Source organism: Nothobranchius furzeri, chromosome 6 (genome assembly GCF_043380555.1).
Source record: "Nothobranchius furzeri strain GRZ-AD chromosome 6, NfurGRZ-RIMD1, whole genome shotgun sequence".
Classification (NCBI taxonomy): Eukaryota; Metazoa; Chordata; class Actinopteri; order Cyprinodontiformes; family Nothobranchiidae; genus Nothobranchius; species Nothobranchius furzeri.
The window spans coordinates 26,729,561-26,754,483 of NC_091746.1; the positions used below are offsets into that span (position 1 = coordinate 26,729,561).

General features: G+C 45.4%; 1 protein-coding gene across 1 annotated transcript in view; it reads left to right on the plus strand.

Annotated features, from left to right (window-relative positions):
- LOC107393600 (von Willebrand factor A domain-containing protein 7) overlaps positions 1 to 24,880 on the plus strand; it is a 26,810-nt gene extending 1,930 nt beyond the window's left edge. The window contains exons 3-18 of the mRNA XM_070552074.1: positions 3,732 to 3,868; positions 3,975 to 4,119; positions 4,779 to 4,872; positions 6,232 to 6,360; positions 6,606 to 6,792; positions 14,656 to 14,825; positions 17,475 to 17,587; positions 18,881 to 18,997; positions 19,085 to 19,258; positions 20,237 to 20,369; positions 20,454 to 20,606; positions 21,141 to 21,233; positions 21,400 to 21,671; positions 21,958 to 22,091; positions 22,541 to 22,700; positions 23,908 to 24,880. Of these exons, the coding sequence (XP_070408175.1) occupies positions 3,732 to 3,868; positions 3,975 to 4,119; positions 4,779 to 4,872; positions 6,232 to 6,360; positions 6,606 to 6,792; positions 14,656 to 14,825; positions 17,475 to 17,587; positions 18,881 to 18,997; positions 19,085 to 19,258; positions 20,237 to 20,369; positions 20,454 to 20,606; positions 21,141 to 21,233; positions 21,400 to 21,671; positions 21,958 to 22,091; positions 22,541 to 22,700; positions 23,908 to 24,288 (2,592 nt within the window). The 3' untranslated portion in view covers positions 24,289 to 24,880. The remainder of the gene's footprint in view (positions 1 to 3,731; positions 3,869 to 3,974; positions 4,120 to 4,778; positions 4,873 to 6,231; positions 6,361 to 6,605; positions 6,793 to 14,655; positions 14,826 to 17,474; positions 17,588 to 18,880; positions 18,998 to 19,084; positions 19,259 to 20,236; positions 20,370 to 20,453; positions 20,607 to 21,140; positions 21,234 to 21,399; positions 21,672 to 21,957; positions 22,092 to 22,540; positions 22,701 to 23,907) is intronic.
- The last annotated feature ends 43 nt before the right edge of the window (positions 24,881 to 24,923 follow it).

Consider the following 24,923-nt stretch of genomic DNA (forward strand, 5'->3'; position numbering starts at 1 on the left):
TTGCCTTTTTGGTCCAATGACACTGGAAAACCTCTGAATTAATTCCACTGAAGACATAAAACTGTCTAACAATCATGTAAGCTAGCTAATATAGCTAGCCCAATGCTGGCTGCCCCTCCTGTTCCAGACTGAGAACACACCAGTGGTTTCTCTCTCAACTTGGAGAGGTTACAGTCTGGGACGGCACCACGGGGAGTCCTGAAGGCTCTGCGTTTGTTACGTAGGTCCGTTTTGTTAGGAAATATGGCAGAAAAGCTGCCTTCAGTGGGTTGAAAAGATAAGATAACATTTTATCTTTATGGTTGTTTGACAACATCCTGTCATGACTCGAGGTAAGTGCCTAACCCAAGACACGCAGAATCATCACGCGTAGTCCAAAGCAGTAAAGTAAAATGTCTTTATTATAACAACGGTAACTGAAACAGCACAGGGAAGTCCTGTGAGGATGAGCAATACGGCTCGAGTCTCTGAGGTGCTCAGGGTGATCAGGAGAGGAGGGGAAGCCGGGGAGGACGCTGGGCAGAGGGTGAGAGATCCAGGAGGGGTGAGGTAGCAGAGGGAAAGCCAAACAGGAACGGCGGAGGAGGATGGAACGTAATGAGTCTATTCTAGAAAACGGAGACCGCGAGGGTGAGTAGATGATGTGATCCTGAGCGAGACAAAACAGACGTAAGGGATAATCCAATTCCGAATCCAAAATACAATCCAAGGTCATTTAATCCACTAGTCGAAGGCGAGTCAAAACACGGATTAACAAGATCAAAGTTCAGAGTCGAGTGGCTGGTGCTACCTAAACTGGTGCAATCGTCCGGCAAAGTGAAGTGTCTCCATCCTCCTTTTAAACCCACGTTCCAGATTTGGGAATCTTCTGCAGCTGTTGCTCCCTCTGCTCCTCACCTGTGGAGAATTAACTCAGACTCTGGTGAGAGGAGATGGTGTGACTCACCTCAGCCCAGGAACATGACACATCCATCATGTCTGACGTTCTCCTGTATTCTGGAAGCAATGTTTAGGGGCGGGGCCTGAAGAAGGAGGTTGAGCTTTTGGCTTTCCAAGATCATCAACTAGTACAACAACGATTTATGTGGCGCCTCTTCAAAGTGAGGTTCATCAGAGACCTCAGAATGTGAAAGTGGAGAGGATGGAATGTCCTGTCTGCATTCCTGACCTTCACCCCACTGAACGCCGATGGCATCAGACGCTAAACAAGAGTTTGTCACAAAGATGGCTTTTTGTCACTGTTAGAGAAGCTTGCGTGTGTTTGCCATGGTGCAACTCTCATACTAAGCTCTGGTGTTCAACCCACAAATGCTTTTTGAATTTCCATTTTAAGGGAATTAGACCAAAATTCCAGCGGTGTAAGATTTTTAACAACACTTTGTTAGAACAAGGAAATAACCAACCTCACACAAAGTTCCTGGGTTTTCTCTGGCATTGACCACAAAAATGACAAATACGTTTCTTAGTATTTGCCTCCAAAACAAAACACGGATCCTTCTTGTTGTTACATTTTCATGGAGACAACATTTCAGCTGAAAAGACCCTAGAGATGTAAGGATTTTAAAATCTTCCAGCTTTTGCCATTAACAGTGCAAGTCACCCCCTAATCAACTATATTTGCTTATTGTCTTTGTCGCCTAAAATCAAGGCCACTGTGAGATCTTCGCTGCATAGTGGGCTCGACACACGGGAGGCGACTTCGCCTCTCCTCCATTCATTTTCAATGAGATATGCGCGACAAAGCGATAATGGCGGGTCTCCCTCCTACTAAGCGAAATGCGAAAAACATGTGTAGCGTCCTGTTTTTGACCTAAAGGTCATGATCTGCTGCGTCTGCTCGAGCAGAGACATAAAGTCTCTGACAGCCTAATCTACATGAGATAGTGGCCAAGGTCTTTCATGCACTCTGCTCATCTGAACTGCTTCACCTCTGTTACAGCAAAGACAAGAACCATTTTGATAAATACATAATCAATTACTTTGTTATTACCAATAATAATGTGAGCCCAATGTTCAATCAATCTGTGAAATGACAATGTTATTACTTGATATCATAATCCTGTGATCAGTAGTATTTTACAAGTTATTATAATCCTGGACATTTCCACCAGACACTGATGACACGTAATGCTAAAGTCACACGACACATTTCCTTTTGTCTGATCCAATCAGAACCTTCGTTTCTGATGCGAGGCGTGGTTATCTGTGGTGTTTGTATAAACCCTCTTTTTCATGTCAAATTCTGATTCGCCAGTAAACCAAAATATGACAATTATAAAAACTCTCCCACGCCACCTTTTCTTTAGTTCAAGTGTTCTAGAGAAGTCTCGGACCGGCCATCCGGACTTCCTCTTCAGCCAAAAGAACCTCGACAAGCTGGATAAAATCTGTTGCAAGTTACACCTGACCGCAACGGTTCCTTCAGAATAAAAGCTGAACCTCACGACCCCTTCAGGGTCTCGCTGACACCAATGGTAACCTGTCGTGACCTGGAAGCATTCCAAGACCAGTTTGGTCGGCACCGCTGCTTTTCTACTGGCTTCGGTACCAAGGAGGGTCCAAGAGGACCTCGACATTCTGGATCTAAACGGAGGCTTCCCCTGGGGTACGTAGACCGACGGATGGCGTTTCACGTGTGTTATAAATCTCCTACTAAAGTTTAGAGCGAAACATTCACTCCCACTCAGAACTAACTGCTTCTCCGGATCCGCTGGTTCTGAATAACATTCCACACACACACCATCATCATTCATCACGTCTCACTCCACCTTAGTCCATCAGTACACAGAGTGTTGAAGTTAGTCTTGTTTAAATTGTGTAGAAATAAATTTCTTAACTATTATAAACCTGACTCTCTCTCTTTCCTGGGAGTTAATACGAAGTGTCGCTTAATCCCTGCAATAAAAAGTTCTGATCTTCTGGTTAAAATATTCAAAGATCCATCAGATTGATATTTCATATTTCTATGGAATCTCACATTTTATGGTTCATAAGTAAGATGTAAACGACCCATCCTTTACACGTGCGTGTGAAATTTTGCGCTCGTGCACGTGTCATGCGCAGGCAACCCAGCGATCCCAGAAAGTTGAAATATTTTCAACTTTTCATCGCTGTCGCTCGGATGAGGACCAATCAACGGAGGTTTCAATCACTGACCAATGAGCGGACAGGATGCTCCGTACATCTCCTCCTCTTCTTCTTCTTCTTCTTCTTCTTCCTCTTCCTCTTCTTCTTCCTCTTCCTCCTCCTCTTCCTATTCCTCTTCCTCCTCTTCTTCCTCTTCCTCCTCTTCCTCTTCCTCTTCTTCCTCTTCCTCCTCTTCTTCCTCTTCCTCTTCCTCCTCTTCTTCCTCTTCCTCTTCCTCCTCTTCTTCTTCTTCTTCTTCCTCTTCCTCTTCCTCTTCCTCCTCTTCCTCTTCTTCTTCTTCTTCCTCTTCTTCTTCCTCTTCCTCCTCCTCTTCCTATTCCTCTTCCTCCTCTTCTTCCTCTTCCTCTTCCTCTTCTTCCTCTTCCTCCTCTTCTTCCTCTTCCTCTTCCTCTTCTTCTTCTTCTTCCTCTTCCTCTTCCTCTTCCTCTTCTTCTTCTTCTTCTTCTTCTTCTTCCTCTTCCTCCTCTTCTTCGTCTTCCTCTTCTTCCTCTTCCTCCTCCTCTTCCTCTTCTTCTTCTATGGTGCATGTTTTATGGTGCATCTGTTCTTTAATCTACAATTATTTTATTTACTTTGTAATCCAGGAACCATCTCCAGAGGAGCTCGTCCAGGCCTGTCTGGGTGATGATGTCAAAGGAGACGTGTCCGGCGCCAAGTTTTTCATGGCACTCCGAGAGATCTCAGTTCAGAACGGGCTGGTAGACCTCGACTTTCTCAGGAGGTATAGAAGAACTAGCATGAACAATGACAGAATGAGAGTAAATGCTGACCATTAAATGCGTGAGGTTTGATTTACTAAATGTTTACATGTGGGAAACATTTTTCAGTGCTCCACATCACTTCCATTCTGAAGCTTTCTTAGAGGGACGCGGTCTGATCATGGAAGGCATGATGGCTATTAAGGCTAATATTCAAAAGGAGAACTTCAAGGCTGCCAGGGAAACTCTGGGGAGGATCCTTCATACTCTCCAGGTGAGGATGATGTCGACGCATGAAGAAAATAAGATCAAATCTGGAAGTGTTTATATCCATATACACCGAAAGCAGTCCAGGGGGCCTCGTGTTTTTGTCTCCAGCCCTTTAAAAAATAAACTGACACTGTTCCACACTAGCAACATCTACGATGTATTCAACGTTTCTTTCACTTTCCTAATAATTCATGACAACATCTTCTTCTAAACTGTGTCTGAAAGCTTCCAGGACCTGACAGGAACAGCATCATAGCACCAACCCATCACTTCTGAGACTTAACATCTGGATATCTGCAGATGTGCCTGATTTTAAAGGAAAGCCAACATACTAAAGAGGTGTACTGGCTGATGCTGATATATAATACAATGGCTAAACTGAGACATCAGTCTATCCCTACATCCCAGAGTCCTTTGCCTAGCTAATCAAAAGTTTTTAAAAGCTGCAATCAAAGTGAAAAATGTTCATGTCAGGTCTCCTGGAGCTGGAGAGGCGAATCTCGATGAAAACTGTGCCTATCGTTTAATATTCATCGCCCTCATCATCGTAGCGCTGTACTACAACTAGAGAAGAAACCCAAAGCGCTGCACGTGATAAAAACTAGCCCATGAATATTATCGTGACACATTTTGAACGGCATCCTGGTTTCCATGTTTTATCAGGACTTCTACAGCCACAGTAACTGGGTGGAGCTGGGATACAAAGAGCCATACATCAGCCTCATACGGCCGGATCTTCCCCTGGAAAACCTGGCAGGTACGTGAGTGAAAGTGCTGCTTTCTGAGGAAAGATGTGAGTTAGTAAAAGAGGACTCTAACTCCCCGGCCGCGTACAGGCCCAGGGTGGTTTTTCTACAGTGCTTGTCTGATTCAAAGGCACCCAAAGCTCTTTACACTCCTTCACCCCTTCATGTACACGTTCACGCACCGATAAGGTATGTTGTGGACACAGCAAACTGACTAAACAGATGCTGCCACACAAACCCCACCGCTCTCCCTAACCAACACCAACAGATGGACACGGATGGAGCTGGAGTTCAAACCAGCAACCCATAGACTAAAGGGTGAACTTCTAAGGGGCTCGACACACGGGAGGCGACAAACGACCGCAATCAGCGAAATTCGTCACTGTCGCTTTTATTACCTGACACACGGGAGGCGACCTGCGGCCAGCGGCAAAGCCGTCTACGCGTTCTGTTCCATGGCGAAATCGAAACTTCCGTTGTTTTGCTTGGCTGTGTCAGGTTGGAGGGAATTAAGGTTATTTAAGCGGTTCAGAGTTAATAAAGCGGTAGATATGATGTTTCACAAGGTGCTGCTAGAGTTATGTGAAATCTTACTTCTGATTTTACTATAAAACATAATAATAATCAACTTCTCCTCCATGTTTGCTCGGAGGTGTACGGAGCATCCTGTCCGCTCTTTGGTCAGTGAATGAAACCTCCGTTGATTGGTCGACGTCCGAGCGACAGCGACCAAAAGTTGAAAATATTTCAACTTTCTGGGATCGCGTCGCTGGGTCGCCTGTACACGACACGTGCACGAGCGCAAAATTTCACACGCACGTTTTTCGCGTTTCGCTTAGTAGGAGGGAGACCCGCCATTATCGCTTTGTCACGTATGTCTAATTGAAAATGAATGGAGGAGAGGCGATGTCGCCTCCCGTGTGTCGAGCCCATAACCCTTGAGCCACCATGAGCTGTTCATTCTTATTCCATCTAGAGCACTGAACAAAACAAAACGAGAGATATCCACTCAGGGGTGTGTCCTCTTTCCACTGTACCACCACCGACCTGGCTGTTGACCATGGTCTCATCCAGGACCTTCATGAATCTGCAGCATTGAGAGGTTGCATGGCTGGAGCTTTGGTACAGTTGGAACAGCCGTGAACTGAACTTTTCGACCTGACCCACACCAGAGATTACATTTTGTGTTTTGCGTCATCCATGTTTCTTTATGTTCTGCTACGTCTGTACATAAATGTTCTTTAGAGATACCAACAACTGAAATCAAATTGGCTAATTAGATGTTTGTGCTAACCAGGACCTGAGCGGGTAAGCCTGATACAACGGCCAACAAGGACTTGCCATCATTGTTCATTAACTTTTTTCTATAGATGTGAGCACTGCCACCTGTAGGGACTGTGTCAGTGGACAATGTCCTAATCAGATCCTCCCCAACATCCTGAGGGACAAAATTCTCACATCGGGCTATATGGGAATCTACTCTTCTGCTAAACCTCGAGGTAAGATGCCTCACATCTTTAATGTGTCTGTTATGTCTGTTGTATAATTCACTTCAAAACCTTTTTCCAACATTCACGTACAGTCAATAGTGATGCTTTGTGTTTAATTTGCCGTTTTCTCTGAGGGAAAACAAACTGAACCACAAGACAAAACAGATTAACTAAACTCTGAACCACTTTGGATCAGAAGACCCAGACTGCAGGTGTTTTCATCAGTTTGTTGTTACCCTTGTGTGCTTTACTAGGCAAGTGTAGCCATGGAGGTGGGTCTGATTACACCAGCACAAGAGCCCCTCGTGGAGGCATCAACAAAGACGAGCGCAATCCACACAATGCAGCCTTCCATGACATTGCTGTCAACTTGGCCACAGCGGCCAGCCTCCAGCTGCTGGAGGACATCCGCTCAGCAGCAGGGGACCAGGACTTTCTCAGGTACAACAGGATGAGATTGAAGGTTTCTTCCTGTTAAAGAAGAGTTTTTCTTTCCACGGTCGCTACATGCTTGCTTAGTATGGAGATTGCTGTAAAGTCTCTGACTCAGCAAGTCAGTGCAATCTGCCGGGTTCATTATATGTCAGAATCAGAAAGGTTAATTGTCATATGTGTGAGAAATCCCAAAGTAAGGAAATTGCTGCGGTTATCTATCCATCCATTCTCTTCAACTTCTCTGGAGTCGGATCACGGCGGCAGTAGCCTTAGCCGAGAGGCCCAGACTTCCCTCTTTCCACACCGCACCCACACCCACATGGCATGATGGCGCCTGTGTTAGGCTCGGCCTCTGCTCTGAATTTTGATGGTCACGGTGATTGCCCCAGTTAGGGAACAAATATTTTCTCTAAAAACCCTATCCCTTGGATGAATGAAAACATCAAGCTGTTTAGGAGGTATTGCCGTAAGGTGGAACGTTTGTGGAAATCTACAAAACTTGAGGTCCACAGATTGCATTTAAAAGAGTTGATCTCATCGCTCAACGAGTTGATTAAACAGGCCAGATCTTCTTACTTTTCTAACCTTGTCAACATGAACAGAAAAAATCCTAAATTCTTGTTTGACACCATCAGTAAAATTGTTTCACCGCCAGCTTCCATGGTACCTGTGTTCTCCACTGGGGACTGCAACAGATTTTTAAACTTTTTTGTAAAAGAAATTTATGACATTAGGGCTAGTATTACTCCGTCCCGTCTTAAATTCTAATATTGGTCACTCAGAATGCTTGTGGTCCTCATTTATTCCCGTTACTGTGGAGGACATAAATACTGCTCTGGAAAAGATGAGGCCGTCTTCCGGCCCATTAGATGTAGTTCGCTCATCACTGCTCTTGAAAGTTTGGGATGTTGTTGGCCCACACATCGCCAAACTTTTTTAACATTTCGCTTTCTACTGGGTCAGTTCCAAGCTACTTCAAACAAGCAGCCTTAAGCCCTATTTTGAAAAAGCCCAATTTGGACCCATTTGAACCCGATAACAATAGGCCAATTTCAAAACTCCCTTTTTTGGCTAAAGTTCTGGAGAAGTTGGTGGCAGGGCAGCTGACTACTTTTCTGGACCTTAATAATGTTTTAGATAAGTTCCAATCAGGTTTTCGTAAGATGCATTCCACTGAAACAGCTATGTTAAGGGTATCTAATGATGTACTGATGGCGGCAGACTCTGGCCAATATACTGTACTGGATTTATTGGATTTGTCTTCAGCTTTTGACATTGTTGACCATAAAATTCTGTGACATTGACTTCAAAATGAGTTAGGATTTTCTGGTACCGTTCTGAAGTGGTTTTCTTCCTATTTAAATAACAGAACATTTTCTTTATATGTAAACAAGATTAGGTCTGAAGACACATCTTTGCTTCATGGTGTTCCCCAGGGCTCGGTCCTTGGCCCAATTTTGTTTCTTTTATATATATTTGCCCTCTTGGGGAAATTATTTAAAGCTTTAAAAATGTGTCCTACCATTTATATGCGGATGACATTCAACTGTACTGCTCTATCAAGGACACAGAGTTTAACAAGTTAGCTGACCTACTTGATTGCATTGAGTGAATTAAGGACTGGCTAGCCAGTAACTGTCTTCAGTTGAACTCAAGCAAGACTGAAACGCTGATCATTGCTCCTGAACAGAAAGTGCTTTTAATCAAACAACACCTCAGTTCCCTGAGCTCCTCAGTCCAGACCAGTCTCAGAAACCTTGGTGTTCATTTTGACCAGTCCATGTCTTTGAGCTGCCACTCAAAACATTTAGTAAAAAATTGCCTTCATCATTTGAGAAACATTTCCAAATTGAGAGCTTTTACTTCAAAATCGGACTTGGAGATCCATGCTTTTATTTCCTCTCGTTTAGATTACTGTAACTCTATCTTTACTTGTTTTAACAAATCAGATGTCAGTCATCTCCAGTTGGTCCAGAATGCTGCAGCAAGGCTTTTTACAGGAACCAATAGAAAGGCTCATATAACACCAGTTTTATCTTCTTTAAGTTGGCTACCAGTCAAGTTCAGAATTGTTTTTAAAATTTTAGTTTTGACTTTTAGAGCTATTAATGGACAAACTCCACAATATTTATCAGAACTTTTAATCCCTCACTCTTCTGGCTGCACTCTATGGTCCAAGGGTCAAAACCTACTGAAGGTCCCTAAGACCAGATTTAAAACTAGAGGGGACCTGTCCTTTCAAGCTGTAGCTCCCAGACTTTGGAACGCCGTGCCCTTGCTTCTTCGTGTGGCCGACTCTGCTGATTCTTTTAAAAAGTAGCTGAAGACACTTTTATTAGACAAGCTTTTATGTAAGTTGACCTTTTGCTCCTCTCCTCCTTGAACCGTCACCTTATCGTGGTGGAGGAGTTTGAGTGCCCTAATGATCCTAGGAGCTATGTTGTCTGGGGCACTTAGTGCCCCTGGTAGGGTCTCCCATGACAAATTGGTCTTAGGTGAAGGGTGAGACAAAGAACGGTTCGAAGGATCTTTCATGGCGGTTAAAACGAAGAGTCGGAGTACCCGGCCCGGAGGGTTACCGGGGTCCCACCCTGGAGCCAGGCCTGGGGTTGGGGCCCGTGAGCGAGCGCCTGGTGGCCGGGCTTTCGCCCATGGGGCACGGCCGGGCCCAGCCCGAACCGGATACATGGGCTCGTCCAACTGTGGACCCACCACCCGCAGGAGGAACATGAAGGGTCCGGTGCATTGTGAATCGGGTGGCAGACCAAGGCGGGAGCCTTGGCGGTCCAATCCCCGGACAAGAAAACTAGTTTTTGGGACATGGAACGTCACCTCGCTGGCGGGGAAGGAGCCGGAGCTTGTGGCAGAGGTTGAGCGGTACCGGCTAGATATAGTCGGACTCACCTCGACACATAGCATTGGCTCTGGAACCCGAGACCTGGAGAGGGGTTGGACACTCTACTTTGCTGGAGTTGCTCCGGGTGAGAGGCGGAGGGTTGGGGTTGGCTTTTTGTTAGCCCCGAGACTCTCTGCCTGTGTGTTGGGGTTTACCCCGGGGGACAAGAGGGTAGCTTCCTTGCGCCTTCGGGTCGGGGAACGGGTCCTGACTGTTGTTTGTGCTTATGGGCCAAATATCAGTTCAGAGTACCCACCCTTTTTGGAGTCCCTGGGACGAGTGCTAGATAGTGCTCCATCAGGGGACTCCATTGTCCTGCTGGGGGACTTCAATGCTCACGTGGGCAATGACAGCTTGACCTGGAGGGGTGTGATTGGGAGGAACGGCCCACCTGATCAGAACTCGAGCGGTGTTTTGTTATTGGACTTCTGTGCAAGCCGCAGTTTGGCCATAACGAACACCATGTTCGAACATAAGGATGCCCACCGGTACACTTGGTACCAGGGCAGCCTAGGTCACAGGTCGATGATAGATTTTGTAGTCGTATCATCTGACCTGCGGCCGTATGTTTTGGACACCCAAGTGAAGAGAGGGGCGGAGCTGTCAACTGATCACCACCTGGTGGTGAGTTGGATCAGATGGCAAGGGAACATGCCGCGTAGACCTGGCAGACCCGAACGCATAGTGAGGGTCTGCTGGGAACGCCTGGCAGAAGAACCTGTCAAGACGGTCTTCAACTCCCACCTCCGGCAGAGCTTTGACCACGTCCCGAGAGCAGTGGGGGACATTGAGTCCGAGTGGGCCTTGTTCCACTCTGCGATTGTCGAGGCGGCTGTTGCTAGCTGTGGTCGTAAGGTGGCCGGTGCCAGTCGTGGTGGCAACCCCCGTACCCGCTGGTGGACACCAGAAGTTCGGGGAGCCGTCAGGCTGAAGAAGGAGGCCTACAGGGCGTGGCTGGTCTGTGGGTCTCCGGAGGCAGCAGACAGGTACCGGATAGCCAAGCGGGGTGCAGCAGTGGCAGTTGCCGAGGCAAAATCTCGGGCGTGGGAGGAGTTTGGTGAGGCCATGGAGAAAGACTATCGATCGGCTCCAAAGAGGTTCTGGCAAACTGTCCGGCGCCTCAGGAGAGGAAGGCAGCAACTCGCTCACACTGTTTACAGTGGGGATGGGGAGCTGCTGACGTCAACTGAGGCTATAGTCGGACGGTGGAAGGAATACTTTGAGGAGCTCCTCAATCCCACCAATGCGCATTCCGAGGAGGAACCAGAGCTGGGAGGCCTGGGGATGGACTGTCCGATCTCGGGGGCAGAAGTTGCTGAGGTAGTCAAACAACTACACAGCGGCGGAGCCCCGGGGGCGGATGAGGTTCGTCCTGGGTATCTCAAGGCTATGGATGTTGTAGGGCTGTCATGGTTGACACGTCTCTGCAACATTGCGTGGTCATCGGGGGCAGTTCCTAGGGAGTGGCAGACTGGGGTGGTGGTCCCCATCTTTAAGAAGGGTGACCTGAGGGTGTGTTCCAACTATAGGGGGATCACACTCCTCAGCCTCCCTGGAAAGGTCTACTCCAAGGTACTGGAGAGGAGGGTCCGATCGATAGTTGAATCTCAGATAGAGGAGGAGCAATGTGGTTTTCGTCCTGGCCGTGGAACTGTGGACCAGCTCTATACCCTTGCAAGGGTGATGGAGGGGGCATGGGAGTTTGCCCAACCAATCCACATGTGCTTTGTGGATTTGGAGAAGGCTTATGACCGTGTCCCCAGGGGCACCCTGTGGGGGACGCTCCAGGAGTATGGGGTGGGTGGCTTTCTGTTAAGGGCCATTCAGTCCCTTTACCAGAGGAGCGTGAGTTTGGTCCGCATAGCCGGTAGTAAGTCGGACCTGTTCCCAGTGAGGGTTGGACTCCGCCAGGGCTGCCCTTTGTCACCGGTTCTGTTCATCACTTTTATGGACAGAATTTCTAGACGCAGCCGTGGTGTGGAGTGTGTCGAGTTTGGTGGCAGGAGAATCTCGTCTCTGCTTTTTGCGGATGATGTGGTCCTCCTAGCTTCATCCAGCTCTGACCTTCAGCTCTTGCTGGGTAGGTTCGCGGCCGAATGTGAAGCGGCTGGGATGAGGATCAGCACCTCCAAATCTGAGACCATGGTTCTCGACCGGAAAAGGGTGGCTTGCCACCTCCGGGTCGGGGGAGAGGTCCTACCTCAAGTGGAGGAGTTTAAGTATCTCGGGGTCTTGTTCACGAGTGAGGGTAGGAGGGATCGGGAGATCGACAGGCGGATTGGTTCGGCGTCTGCAGTGATGCGGACGCTGAGCCGATCTGTCGTGGGGAAGAGGGAGCTGAGCCAGAAAGCCAGGCTCTCGATTTACCGGTCGATCTACGTCCCAATCCTCACCTATGGTCATGAGCTTTGGGTAATGACTGAAAGAACGAGATCGCGGATACAAGCGGCCGAAATGAGTTTCCTCCGTAGGGTGGCCGGGCTCAGCCTTAGAGATAGGGTGAGGAGCTCGGACATTCGGGAGGGACTCGGAGTAGAACCGCTGCTCCTCCGGATCGAAAGGAGCCAGTTGAGGTGGTTTGGGCATCTGGTCAGGATGCCTCCTGGACGCCTCCCCGGGGAGGTGTTTCGGGCATGTCCTGCCGGCAGAAGGTCCCCGGGTCGACCCAGAACACGTTGGAGAGGTTACATCTCCAATCTGGTCCGGGAACGCCTTGGGGTCCTGCCGGAGGAGCTGGTGGACAAGGCCGGGGAGAGGACGGCCTGGAGCTCCCTAGTTGGGATGCTGCCCCCGCGACCCGGACCCGGATAAGCGGAGGAAGACGAGACGAGACGAGACCTTGTGCTCCTGTCCTGTTTGCCTTTTTATGTATGTTGTGAAGCACTTTGTGATTTTATCTGTGAAAAGTGCTATATAAATAAAGTTTTACTTACTTACTTACTTCCCAGCCACTTGGGTAGGGCTGCAACTAACGACTATTTTAAAGGTTGGTTTATGCTTGACGCATCCGCGAGTTCCGCACGGCTCCGCGGGGCGAAATTGCATCATTTTAACAACCACGCCCCTCCACTGCGTCTCCGCACGGCCCAAAATTTCCACAACGCGCACCTAGGAAAATTTCTAACCATGCGGACGGTTGGACGCGGAAAAACATGGCGGACCGGCAAGAACTAGTATGGCAGAGGTTCGTAAATACCGACATTTGTATGATTCAGCTCTCAGAGATCACCGTGATCAACATGTTGTTAATAATTCTTGGAGAGAAATAGCTCGCACTGTCGGAAAAGATGAGGACGCTGTTAAAAATGCTGGAATGCCATGTTGTAAACAACAGTAATTTTTACTTCTACTATGGTGTAGTGTTGGATGCATGCTGTAGAGCTCCATGCTGCCCCCTACAGTTTGGGAGAATATTGGCTCGCCGCAGAGACAAGCCGCACGAACCATAAACGCTGCAAGTTGTGAAGCGCGTTCCATCCGCGAGCTGCATCACCAAGCGGAAAGTGAATGCGTCAAGCATAAACCAAGCTTAATGGTCGACTAGTCACCGACTATTGAAACGATTAGTCGACTAATCGGATGATTAAATATTTCTTAAATTTACCATGAGATTGCTTTAATTATGTGAAAAATGATAATAAACACAACAAAGATGGATACTTTAATGGAAAATGCATTTTATTGAACTTTGCTGCTGATAGGCCGATTCATACTAAAGTAAATAAAAAAGCCGTCTAACACCAATTGGGCACAGTGCTCAGTCAGTACAGACATAAATGCATAAATAGAATTAAAATACTTTTGTCAGGCACAACATTAAATCTCTATTCATAAAAGTGAAAATATGTTTAACAAAATGTCCATCCAAAACAAAACGTGTTGGCTTTCATGTTATTTAAATCTTTCCGAGGCGAGTCAGACTCTGTTTCATTCAACTGTCCGACGTGCTTTCTCTTTAAGTGTTCATGCATCACCGAGGTGCTGCCGTGATACGCGAGGACTGCTTTGCAAATAATGCAGGTCATCTTTTTATTCGCCGAATCCCGGCTAGAATGCTCCCAAACTTTAGATGGTTTGGTACGCGTAGCTGCGGTGTTGGACGCTGCCATTTCTGTTAGTTGGTGCTCAGCAGAGAAGCTATTGTGCACGTGCGACTCTCGGCAGGGATTGTAATGAAATGAAGTGAGATGCCTCACTCGGTCTGAAAAAACACACCTGGCGACAACGTCGACAATGAAATTTATTGTCGACTATTTCAATTGTCGATTTTTGTCGACAACGTTGACGAATCGTTGCAGCCCTACAATTGGGCCAGCTCCTCCAGAGGAATCCCAAGGTGTTCCCTGGCCAACTGAGAAATATAGACCCTCCAGTGTGTCCTGGGTCTTCCTTTAGGTCTCTTCTCGGTTAGACGTGCCCGGAAAACCTCACCAGGGAGGCGTCCTCTCGACGTGGAGGAGCAGCGGATTTACTCCAAGCCCTTCCCGGATGACCGAGATTCTCACCCTATCTCTAAGGGAGAGCCCAGCCACCCTGCAGATAAAACTCATTTCAGTGGCTTGTATCTGTCATCTCGTTTTTTAGGTCACTACCCAAAGCTCGTGACCATAGGTGAGGGTAGGAACGCAGATTGACCGGTAAATCGAGAGCTTCACTTTCTGGCTCAGCTCTCTCTTCACCACGACAGACCGGTACAGACACAGCACCAATCCACCTGTTGATCTCACGCTCCATCTTCCTCTCACTCGTGAACAAGACCCTGCGATACTTGAACTCCTCCACTTGAGGCAGGACCTCATCCCTGACCCGATATATAAGAAACTTTTAACTAATTGGCAAAATGAACTGAACTCAATTGGAATGTTTGCCTTGAGACAACTCTTGTGATTTGGTGTTGTATTGATATAAAAATTAAAGTAAAAAGTAGCAGTCAGGGTTGGGGCTGTGATAAAAGAATGGGCTTTTTCCTCTAGGATGATGGGGATTGCACGCTCGTCTGTCGTGGCCTTCGTGATTGACACCACCGGCAGTATGTCAGATGACATAGAAGAAGCCAGATCGGTGGTTTATGAAATCATCGACAGCAAAAACGGAACGCAGGATGAACCATCGGAGTATATCCTTGTGCCCTTCAATGATCCCGGTATGGCCAGTCCTACTTCAATAGAAAACCATTGGCAATGTGAACACTTCACGTTGTAGCCTTTATACCAATGATAATCTCCATTATTTAACTGCACACAAAGTATGCTGGAGTGTTTGTTCTTACACAATCAGACTAGATGCAGCATGTTTTCCACATGTTGTTCATTAGGATCAGATTCATGACACACATGGGTCTTGACACATTTCCATGTACTGATCCAATACAAATGTACCATGATGTAACCAAATGGGGAGGGCCAAGCTAAAGATAAAAGCTAGCGTCTTTGAGCATTCAGGGGTGGCTTCAGCGAGTCACATTGTCTTGTTTGTACTATTTTCTATGGTATTTCTATATGATCAAGTTTAAAACCAACCTACTGAATAAGGGTCCTTTGTTGAAGTGTACCAGGAACTGAGTGTTACCGGACTTCCTCCCCTGGAAGTAAAGAACCAGGAAACTAATGTGTGCTAGCTGGAGAGGATCCATACAGAAAAGGACCTTTCTACAAACCTAAACACTAACAGTAGAATGAGGTATAGTCAGGGGAAATAACTGAACCCCTTCTGGATTTGTGAGTCGGCCCACTAACAAAGAAATTATCCCTCTATAATCTCTGTGGTTGGTTTATTTAAATATTTAGAGACAGAACGGTGACTGAAAACTATCCAGAAAAAAGTTCTAATTCTATTTGCAATTTCTTAAATTCATTTAGTGTTTGATCTCTAATCAATAAGCAAGATTTCCGATGTCAAGATTTATTTTATAGAGATAAACTGATTTTGGGAGCTTTTTCAACTCATCTGTATGAAAGAAATGAGTCAATCAATCAATCAATCAATCAATCAATCATCAATCATCAATCAATCAATCAACGCTTTATTTATAAAACACCTTCCGCGACCCTGTCGGGAAGCCCAAGGCGCTGAACATGGTGCATGAGAAATGTGAAACATGATGAATAAATCGAAAATAAAAGCTATTCAAACAGTGCACAAAAGGTAAAACATTAAAGTAGAGGACAAATGGGTAAAACAAGGGATAAAGAGACCAATGAAAACAGGGAAAGAAAATCAATATAAAAGAGGACCAAATTCAAACACGTTCAGGGAACGCCAAGCGGAGGAGGTGGGTTACAAGACAAGATACAAGTTGTTCGTCGATCCAGATTCCAGGCATCGTGCCTTGACTAAGACCAAAGAGCTTTCCAAGAATGAAAAGGACAGGAGTATGGAGATACATCGTCACCAAGCAGCTGGAAGAATCACAAAATATCATCCAATCTTCCTTGGTCTCAAGCTCCACACAAGATCTCACCTTGTGGAGCTTCACTAATAACGTGGAACCAGTCCAGAACCACTCGGGAGAAAGTTGAAGATATCAGAGCAGTTTGGACCGTAGTCAACAAGAAAACTGTGGTTAACACATTCGAACATGAATGACATAAATCCTACAGCCCTCCTGCTCAAGAAAGCCAGTGAACAGACCATTTGAAGTTTTCTACTGAACATCTAAGTGGTTCAGATAAGGACTGGGTGAGAGTGTTCAGGTCAGATGACACCAAAATCCAGGTCTTTGGCATCAGCTCAAATCACCAAGTATGGAGGAGGAATGCTGCTCATCGTGACTACAAGAATCCTGCCCCCACAGTCAAATTAAGAGGTGGAAACATGCTCTGAGGGTGTTCTTCTACCAGGGGAGGCAGGAAAACTGCATCAAGAGGAGGTTGGATGGGGCCATGTACTGTCAAATCTTGGGTGAGCATTGAGTCATGGATGACTATTCCAGCAAGACAATGATCCAAAGCACACGGCCAATGAAACAAAGCACTGGCTCAAGAAGAAGAATGTTAAGGTCTTGGAGTGGCCCAGTCAATCTTCTGGTGTCTCTGTGGAGGGAGCAGAAGGTTACAGTTGTAAACATAATCTACAAATCATTGATGACTTTGGAGAAGATCTTTAAAGAGGAGTAGGACACAATCCATCCCAGACACAACATACACTGGACCGCTATGACCGCCAGCAAAGTCTTTGCCACCAAGTAGTAAATTACTTTTTGCAACAGGATGAAATACTTAAATGGCCTGTATTTGATATAGCGCCTTCTAGAGTCCTGGAACCCCCCAAGGCACTTTACTACACAATCAGTCATTCACCCATGGTGTGTAGCTACAGCTGCCCTGGGGCGCACTGACAGAGGCGAGGCTGCCGAGCACAGGCGCCACCGGTCCCTCCGACCACCACCAGCAGGCAAGGGGGGTTAGGTGTCTTGCCCAAGGACACAACCACAGCGACAGACTGAGTGGAGCTTGAACCTGCAACCTTCTGATTATGTGGCGAGCACTGAACTCCAGTGGCATAGTCGCCATGAGTTATCATTGATTATTTCATATTTCATTCAAATGAATTGAAAAATTCTCAGAAATATATTTTTCTGGATAGTTTTGGTAATTTTTCTGTTTCACTGTTCCGACAAACTTATCATAAAAAATAAGTGATCATGTTTTTGTCAGCAAACTTACTAAATCAGTGCGGTTCAATTTTATTTTTTTTCCTGGTACATCAGGTTAAAGTGGTCATGGATTGTGTCAGAAACACTTTAAGTTATAAGCTGGACTGAGTGTGATGTGTCCTTTTCCTCTTCTTCTAGATTTTGGACCGCTGATAAGGACAACTGACCCTAATAAAATGAAATCAGAAATTTCTAAGCTCAAAGCACACGATGGTGGAGATGTCCCAGAAATGTGCCTCTCTGGACTTCAGGTACTAAAGTAGACTTGACATTTTTGATGTGTGACAGTAATTATAAGGGGTAACACAAGTAGCTGTTTAAATTCACCAGCTGCATCCTTCCATCAGTGTTGCTAACCGAACTAGAAAATGTGAAATGCAGTGTTTGGCCAGCAGAGGGCTGCAGAGTGCTGTGCAATGTGAGGTTGTTCAAGTTTATGGCTGAAGAACCACTGAAACCATTTAGAAAACAATCGGCAGCAAGGCTGCTTTATTTGAATAGCACGTTTCACACACAGAGGCAATTCAATTCTATCTTGACTTGTGCCAGGGAAGGCTGTCGTTGTTTTAGCATTCAGGAACGTCTCAACTAGCCAATAGCATTAGCAACTCCACCACACAGCATAACTCCTCCAGGCTTATGTCATTTGTGGAGATTAAAGAAAAATCAACATTGCAGAGTGAACAGGTCAGTGGTAGAGTCACGTTGCTGTTAGCCAATCAGAGGCGAGATGTCCAGATATCAGGAAACAGTCACTGTCTCCTCTAGCTGAATTCTCTGTGCGGAAACAGGCGCACCCGAGCTTTTCCCCCAGAGTACGACTTACAAGGCATTCATTCCTACAGACCACTGCAAACGTATGAACTCAGTCACTGCCAGCCGTTTCCTGATCGCTAAAGCCCTTCGCTGCCAGCGTTTCTCACCGATTTTACGTTTTTTTAAGAGTCACAGAATGTTGAGCGCTAGCATGATGTCGACGCCAAAACAACCCAAACAAAGCGGAGACTCGCCTCTCAGGAAGAATCCGCGCGTTTCGAGCTTTATCCGTTCTTTCAGAATCCGTTGTTGAGTTGTGATCGGCAGAAACTTTTCTGGTTGGTGCCTCACTTTTTTTACAGCAGCGGCCCAAAACGATCTCCTAACACGTGGATGTTCTGCTTCCTGATCACGTGACGTGTGACGTATGCGGATGAAGATCAGCTTTAGAGCTGAGATGTTTGTTCTCACGGTGCGAGGGCTCGTTCCGATGTCCACAAAGTAATTAAGTGCAAATGATGACTTTAGTCGTCAAAGTCGTCATTGGCAGTGAACGGTTGGATTTAAAAGGACGACTTTAGTCGTCAATGGCAGTGAATGAGTTAAAATACAAGTGAAGGGCACATTTAAAGCTCTACCTTTTTTGCACTTTGTCTCCTCAATGTACTGAAAACAGACCAAACCAAAAAATTTAATCCACGGTACTTATTGAACTGGGACTTTAGGTGCCCCATTACACCCTTAAATGGTGGATTCAACGATGCTGATTTTGAACCTTCATTCTCTAGCTGGCTCTCACTGGAGCCCCTTCCTCATCCTACATCTATGTTTTCACTGACGCTATAGCCAAGGACATCGCACTAAAAGACACCATCACGGCCCTCATCAGAAGCACCAAATCCACGGTAAATACGGACTTCTACTGAGTGATCAATGTTCACTCAATCTAAGAAGGCTGAAGTTGGTTTAATCTCTTTGAATTATCCTCTCAGGTGTCATTCTTTATGACTACAGCCTACGGAAGGCGTCGTCGTTCAGTCACAGCTGCTTCCTTTGAAGACTACAAGGATCTAGCTGTAGCATCTGGAGGCCAGGCCATCCAAGTGTCCAAGGCTGAGCTGCCTAAGGCCACAGATGTTATCCTTGACACATCAACATCTGCCCTGGTAAGATTCTGTTAATGTAGGCTTTCTTTAATCGAAGCAATGAACTCATTATCATTGGGCTGCAACTGTTGGCAATGGTAAAATAAGTATGCGTATTTTCTGTCACAGTTTCAAATGGGTAATTATACGACTATCGTCTATGTTGAAATTGCAAATGAATGGCTACATTTGTGTTACACTCATGTGAATGTTAGGCATTTTTCTCACAATTCCACACTTTGGCTTGTTCCAGTGGAGGAATTTGAGCGTAACTATGTCGTCTGGGGGCATTTTTTCCCTGCTAGAGTCTCCTCCTATATGATGAGCAAAACAGATCAGTTCGACAGACCTTTCATGGAAGAAAGAGCACCTATCCTAGAGGGATACCAGGAGCACGAAGGGTTTGGTGCATTGTGGATAACCTGATACATAACAAGACAGAGGCTTTAGCGGTACTATCCAGAGGGTGAGGGGTATTAATAGTTAGTTTCTGCTCATTTTGCATGACAGCTACAGTTTATGAGCGCAACTCTTCCATATTCCAGTCAGAATTGACAAACCTCCCTGGATGAAAAGCTAAACGTCTTCAAGAAACCAAAGAAGTCCAGTTGCCTTCATTTGAACCCTTTGGGCATCCCGAGATTCCAAAATTCCGGGTATTTTAGACAAAGAACATCACCTCTGGCTGTGAAGGGACTGGGGCTTGTGGAAGAAGCTGAGCGGTCCAGCCATAGGTGGATTCACCTCGACACATATTACTGGCACTGGTGCCCAAATCTTTAAAAGTGGTAGGACCTTTTATTTGCTTGAGTTGTTCCAGGTGAGAGGAGACGGACCTTGGAGGACATTTTGTTGGCTTCCAGATTTTACGCCTGGCTGTTGCTGTTTAGCCCGGGAGCTAAAGGGAAGGCCTTGTGCCTTTGGGTCAGGCAGTGGGATTCTGGTGAAAGGAAATCTGAGATAAATCATCCGTTTTGTTTTGTTCCAACTCTCCATTAGGTTACGGTTCTCCACAAAGCCTGGAAAGGAGATACGGCAGAAACCTTCCCCTTCATGCTTGACGAATCACTGAAAGCTGTCACAATCTACATCACAGGGACATCTATAACTTTTACACTGACCAACCCTGCCGGTAACTGTTTAATCCAGCCTAGTGCAGTTGACCAGGAGAAAGGGATTTTTGAAATAATAATTGGTGCATTTTGCATTTTTAAAGGAGTGAGCCAGAATTATGACGAGGCTAAAGGTAAACTGGGAGTGATTCAGACGGTAGGAAACCTCAACAGAATTCGTCTCAATCCTGACAAGCAGTCAGGAACCTGGCAGATCAGAATTGGATCGGCCCATCCGTACACACTCAAAGTCACAGGTCAGTTACGGTTCCTTTGTCCCGTCCATGGATGTAATTTTTTTTTTGGGGGGGGGGGGGACATGCCCCCCACCCCCACTCTTTCCAAAGTCAAGCTTTTACCCCTGCATGTTTTACCATTGAAAAACAATATTACTTTATATTAAATTGACACTGGTTGAGGTCTAGGACCAAGCAGAAAACAACCGTTTGTGTTGAAGCCTGTTTCCCATTAGAACATACTGTAAAGATACCCCCCCCACACACACACACACACACACACACTTCTAAAGTGAAAATTACGTCCATGGTCCCGTCAATGTGAACAGACCTTTAATTGTGTTTTCTGTTGACAGTTTTGGTCACAATCTCTTGCAATTTTTCGAGAAACAATGCATTGTTGTTTTTTTTGTCAAGGTTTAACCAACATGACTACGACTTCATCCTGTCTCAGCATAATGTGATTTTAGGATGGAAGGAAGCAGGCAATAAGAAGGTCTCTGATGAATGCGAAGCTTTTTTCTCTGTACTAACTACACGTGCTTTTGTTCCCAGGCCAGAGTACTATCACCTTCATTTATGACTTTGTGGAAAAGTTCGGTGGACCTCACTCGGGTTATGCAGTTCTCAGTGGGCGTCCACAAGCAGGTACGCTGCACTGTCTCCAAGTGGTTTGATATTTTCATAAGTCAGAATTATACTTGACAATGTTTCAGAGTTACATATTCAGCTCTGTTATGACTGGAACAGGAAATAAACTGAAAAAAAAATAAATAAAATAAAATTGATAGAAATACTTTTTTTTTTAAACCAGGCCAGCCTGCCACCCTGATGCTTTCAGTACTTGGCAGAAAAGGACCCTCTTCGGTGACTGTTAAAGACATCGGCCTGTTGATAGTGTCTAGTCGTGATGAAGTTACAAACGGCTCAATGACTGACTTGGGCAAAGGAGACATCCTGGTCACTGTGGATAAAGTTCCAGAGGGAGAGTTTGTGGTTGTTCTGAGAGGATTGGACAAGCTGTCCAACAGCGAATTTCAGAGGCAGTCAACCACACAGATGTCCGTCTCTAAGCTTCACATCCAGGTCTGTCCCCCCCCCCACCCCCAAATCCTCATGTTTAACCCTTCCACTGTCCTAATAGGTGACACCACGAGGAAAGTTGACCATTGAGCAGGATTGATGGTTTATCTCTTGAGGTCCACGTGGCAAGGGTGATGTGGTGCTCACTCCTCACTCCTGCCTCGTGGACCTCAAGGGATAAACCATCAACCCTGCTCAATGGTCAACTTTCCTTGTGGGGTCACACCCATTAGGACAGTGGGAGGGTTGAAGACATTTGCCACTCATTTGTTTTCTCTTTCTTTGCCAGGCTCTGGTGAGCAGCAGTGTTGAGCCTGGCAAAACCTTGATGGTTCCCTTCCAAGTGATGACCCAGGGAGGCGGTGGCTCATACACCATCAATGCCAGAAATGACAAAGGTTTTCCCATGACTTTCCCAGACAGGTAAGAGGAAGACGCTACAAATTATTCTGTTGTTAAATGTTAATAGGTAAGCTTTTGATGTGAAGCATAAAGTTTTTCACCATCATTACTTGCTTAATTTTATTTACATGTCAGATTTGGAGGTTTAGACCATCAAAGAGTTCCCAAGCACAGCCACTGCTGCACCTCACCACTCTCCACACGGGGATGGGTTAAATGCAGAGATGAAATTTCACCAGTGTGTGTTGATGACCAATGGCACTTTAACTTTAAATCCCTGTTTTTGCCCGGAAACTAGGGCTAAATATCCCTATTTTCTTATCAGAATAAAGTTTTATTGTAATTCCACTCAAATGGCCAAACGACCCAAAGCTGTTTTCTCAGACAATCCCTTGGTTGCCTCATATATAAGTTTAAAAAAATCTGTTAAGTGTAATTTTAAAAGTACGTTTTCTTTCCTCACTCCCCAGCCTTGTCTTGGTGACGGAACAATATGGAAATGCTACGTTAACCATTACACCACCTGCCAGTACCGAATCAGGAACAGATGTCACTTTGACGATTGACGCCAAATCGTCCAGTGGCGCTGACTCCAATTATGTCATCCTGAGATTGTCTGTGGTCACCAAGGTAACGCCAAGTTCATCTTTTTGGTGCTTCTCTCCTAACATGGATGTCAGGTCAAAGCTTGTATTGCAAAGGTCAACTATTTATGACAGCAGACAGGATTTTTCTTCATTACCTGAAACATGGCAACTTAAAGTGATAAAAGCTGTCAGGCCCTTAAAAATGTTTGGTTGATTACCTCTAGCATTTGGGCCTAAGACAGGACCTTGGGGGACACCACACGAATGGAGTTTAGTTTTTATAATATCTTTACAGAATTTTTTAAGTTCAGTTAAAGACAAATGATTTTAAAAAAGGACCAAGATTGTATTAAGTAGGATAACCAAGTTCCTTCAGATATAAATTAGTAAATTTTACTGGCTCTTTGTGTTTTTTACGTTTGAATGAGGTTTTACTTTTGTTCGGCCTCAGGTCTGTCAGGTCAGCAGCTGTATTTTCTACACCAGTTTCTTAATGATTGAAAACGTGTATTTATTTATTTATTTTGCTTTTTTCCATAAAGCAGAAATGAAATGTTAACCAAAACTTGGTTTCATCTTTGACCCCCAGAGTCACAGATTCTGATGGTTGCAACGCCGATACAACGCTTGCAACACACACATAAGTAGAGGGCTATTCATAGTTCATAACTCTAACCCTAACTTCAAAATTACAAGAGCTCAGCGCCACAGAGTACCACTGAGCGCCACCTGGAAAATCCATACCACCATCAAATCATCTTGAACACGAATCAAACTGCATCCAGTCTGCCTGCACACACACACACACACGCACACACACACACATTTCGGCTGCTCTGTTGAGGACGAGCGCTCAGAGAGGTTGATGGATGGGTCGTGAAGGGGGACCAGATTGGATTGGATGAGGTTTTTCAAGGATTTTACTTGATTGTGTGAATGGGTGAATGACTGATTGTGTTGTAAAGTGCCTTGGGGGGTTCCAGGACTCTAGAAGGCGCTATTTCAAATACAGGCCATTTACCATTTACTTTTCCGAGGCAATTAAATTTTTTAAGTCTTTTAACAAAACGTTTAATTTATTGGTTGCCATCGGTATGTGAAGAGCATTTTAAGCAAAATTGGCCCAAAACGTTCTGAAAAACTCTCAGATGGAATGCTCAATCACAATAATAGTTATGTTATTCAGATGTGAAATTTATTTTAATGATTCATCTGACAGTGCAGAAATATGTTTCTTCTATTTCATCCAGATTACAGACTTTGTGCAGCCACAGTGTGAAGTGGTGAATGTCTTCGCTGACGACTGTCCTGAAGATCAGTCCCAGTGTGGACATTTCCAGTGGGAGCTCTCGGCTAACCTTACGGATGGAAACGGCACCGGGATAGAGAGGATCTCCCTGCGACAGGGCGCTGGAATCCTTTCACATTCATCACTGACTGCTCCCAACATCGAGGCACACTATAACGCCTCCTGCTGCTCGCAGATTGTCGAGTTTGTAGCTGTGGATAAAGTTGGTAACGTGGGTAAATGTTATCACTCAATTAAGCGATCGGACGCCTCTCCTGCGGGAACGCTGTCTCCGCCACTGTGGCTTTGCCTCCTGGTGTCCATCTTTGTCGCACGGCCTTGAAGCGGTTTCATTTGCTGACTCTCATTTGTTTTTAAGAACGTAAAATAAATTGGGAAAAGTTCTTCACTGTGAATTGTTTATCTGTGACGAGTTATAAAACAAACAATACATTACAAAATAAAATTAATTAGACTTATTTATATGTCTGAAACAGCTGTTAAATTAATTCTTTCATCCTGATAATAGCTCTCTTTGACATTGGATGTGCTACTACTAGTTTACCCGTTTAATTATAGATTCACTAAGATAAATACAATAAAGTTTTTCTCTCACCAAATAGAATATTTATGAAGAAATCACAGTGTAACCATAGAAACACCACTTGGTATATGTGTTGTGTGTGTGTGTGCCTGCTCTGTCTTCTCCATCCCCAGTGAGTTGTGGAGGATGGCTGCTTATACTGAGCCAGGATCCTCTGGAGGTTTCTTCCTGCTAAAAGGGAGTTTTCCTCTCCACTGTCGCTACATGCTTGCTTAATATGAGGATTGCTGTAAAGTCACTGACACCAGTCAGCTTGAATTGACTTGAATTCATCTCATATTTTTTTATCTCAAGGATTTTTGTGATTTAATAAAATATTTTAAGAAACTTGTGATTTTCTTTGGTCATTAATGGTTTTCCATGATGCAGTGGCT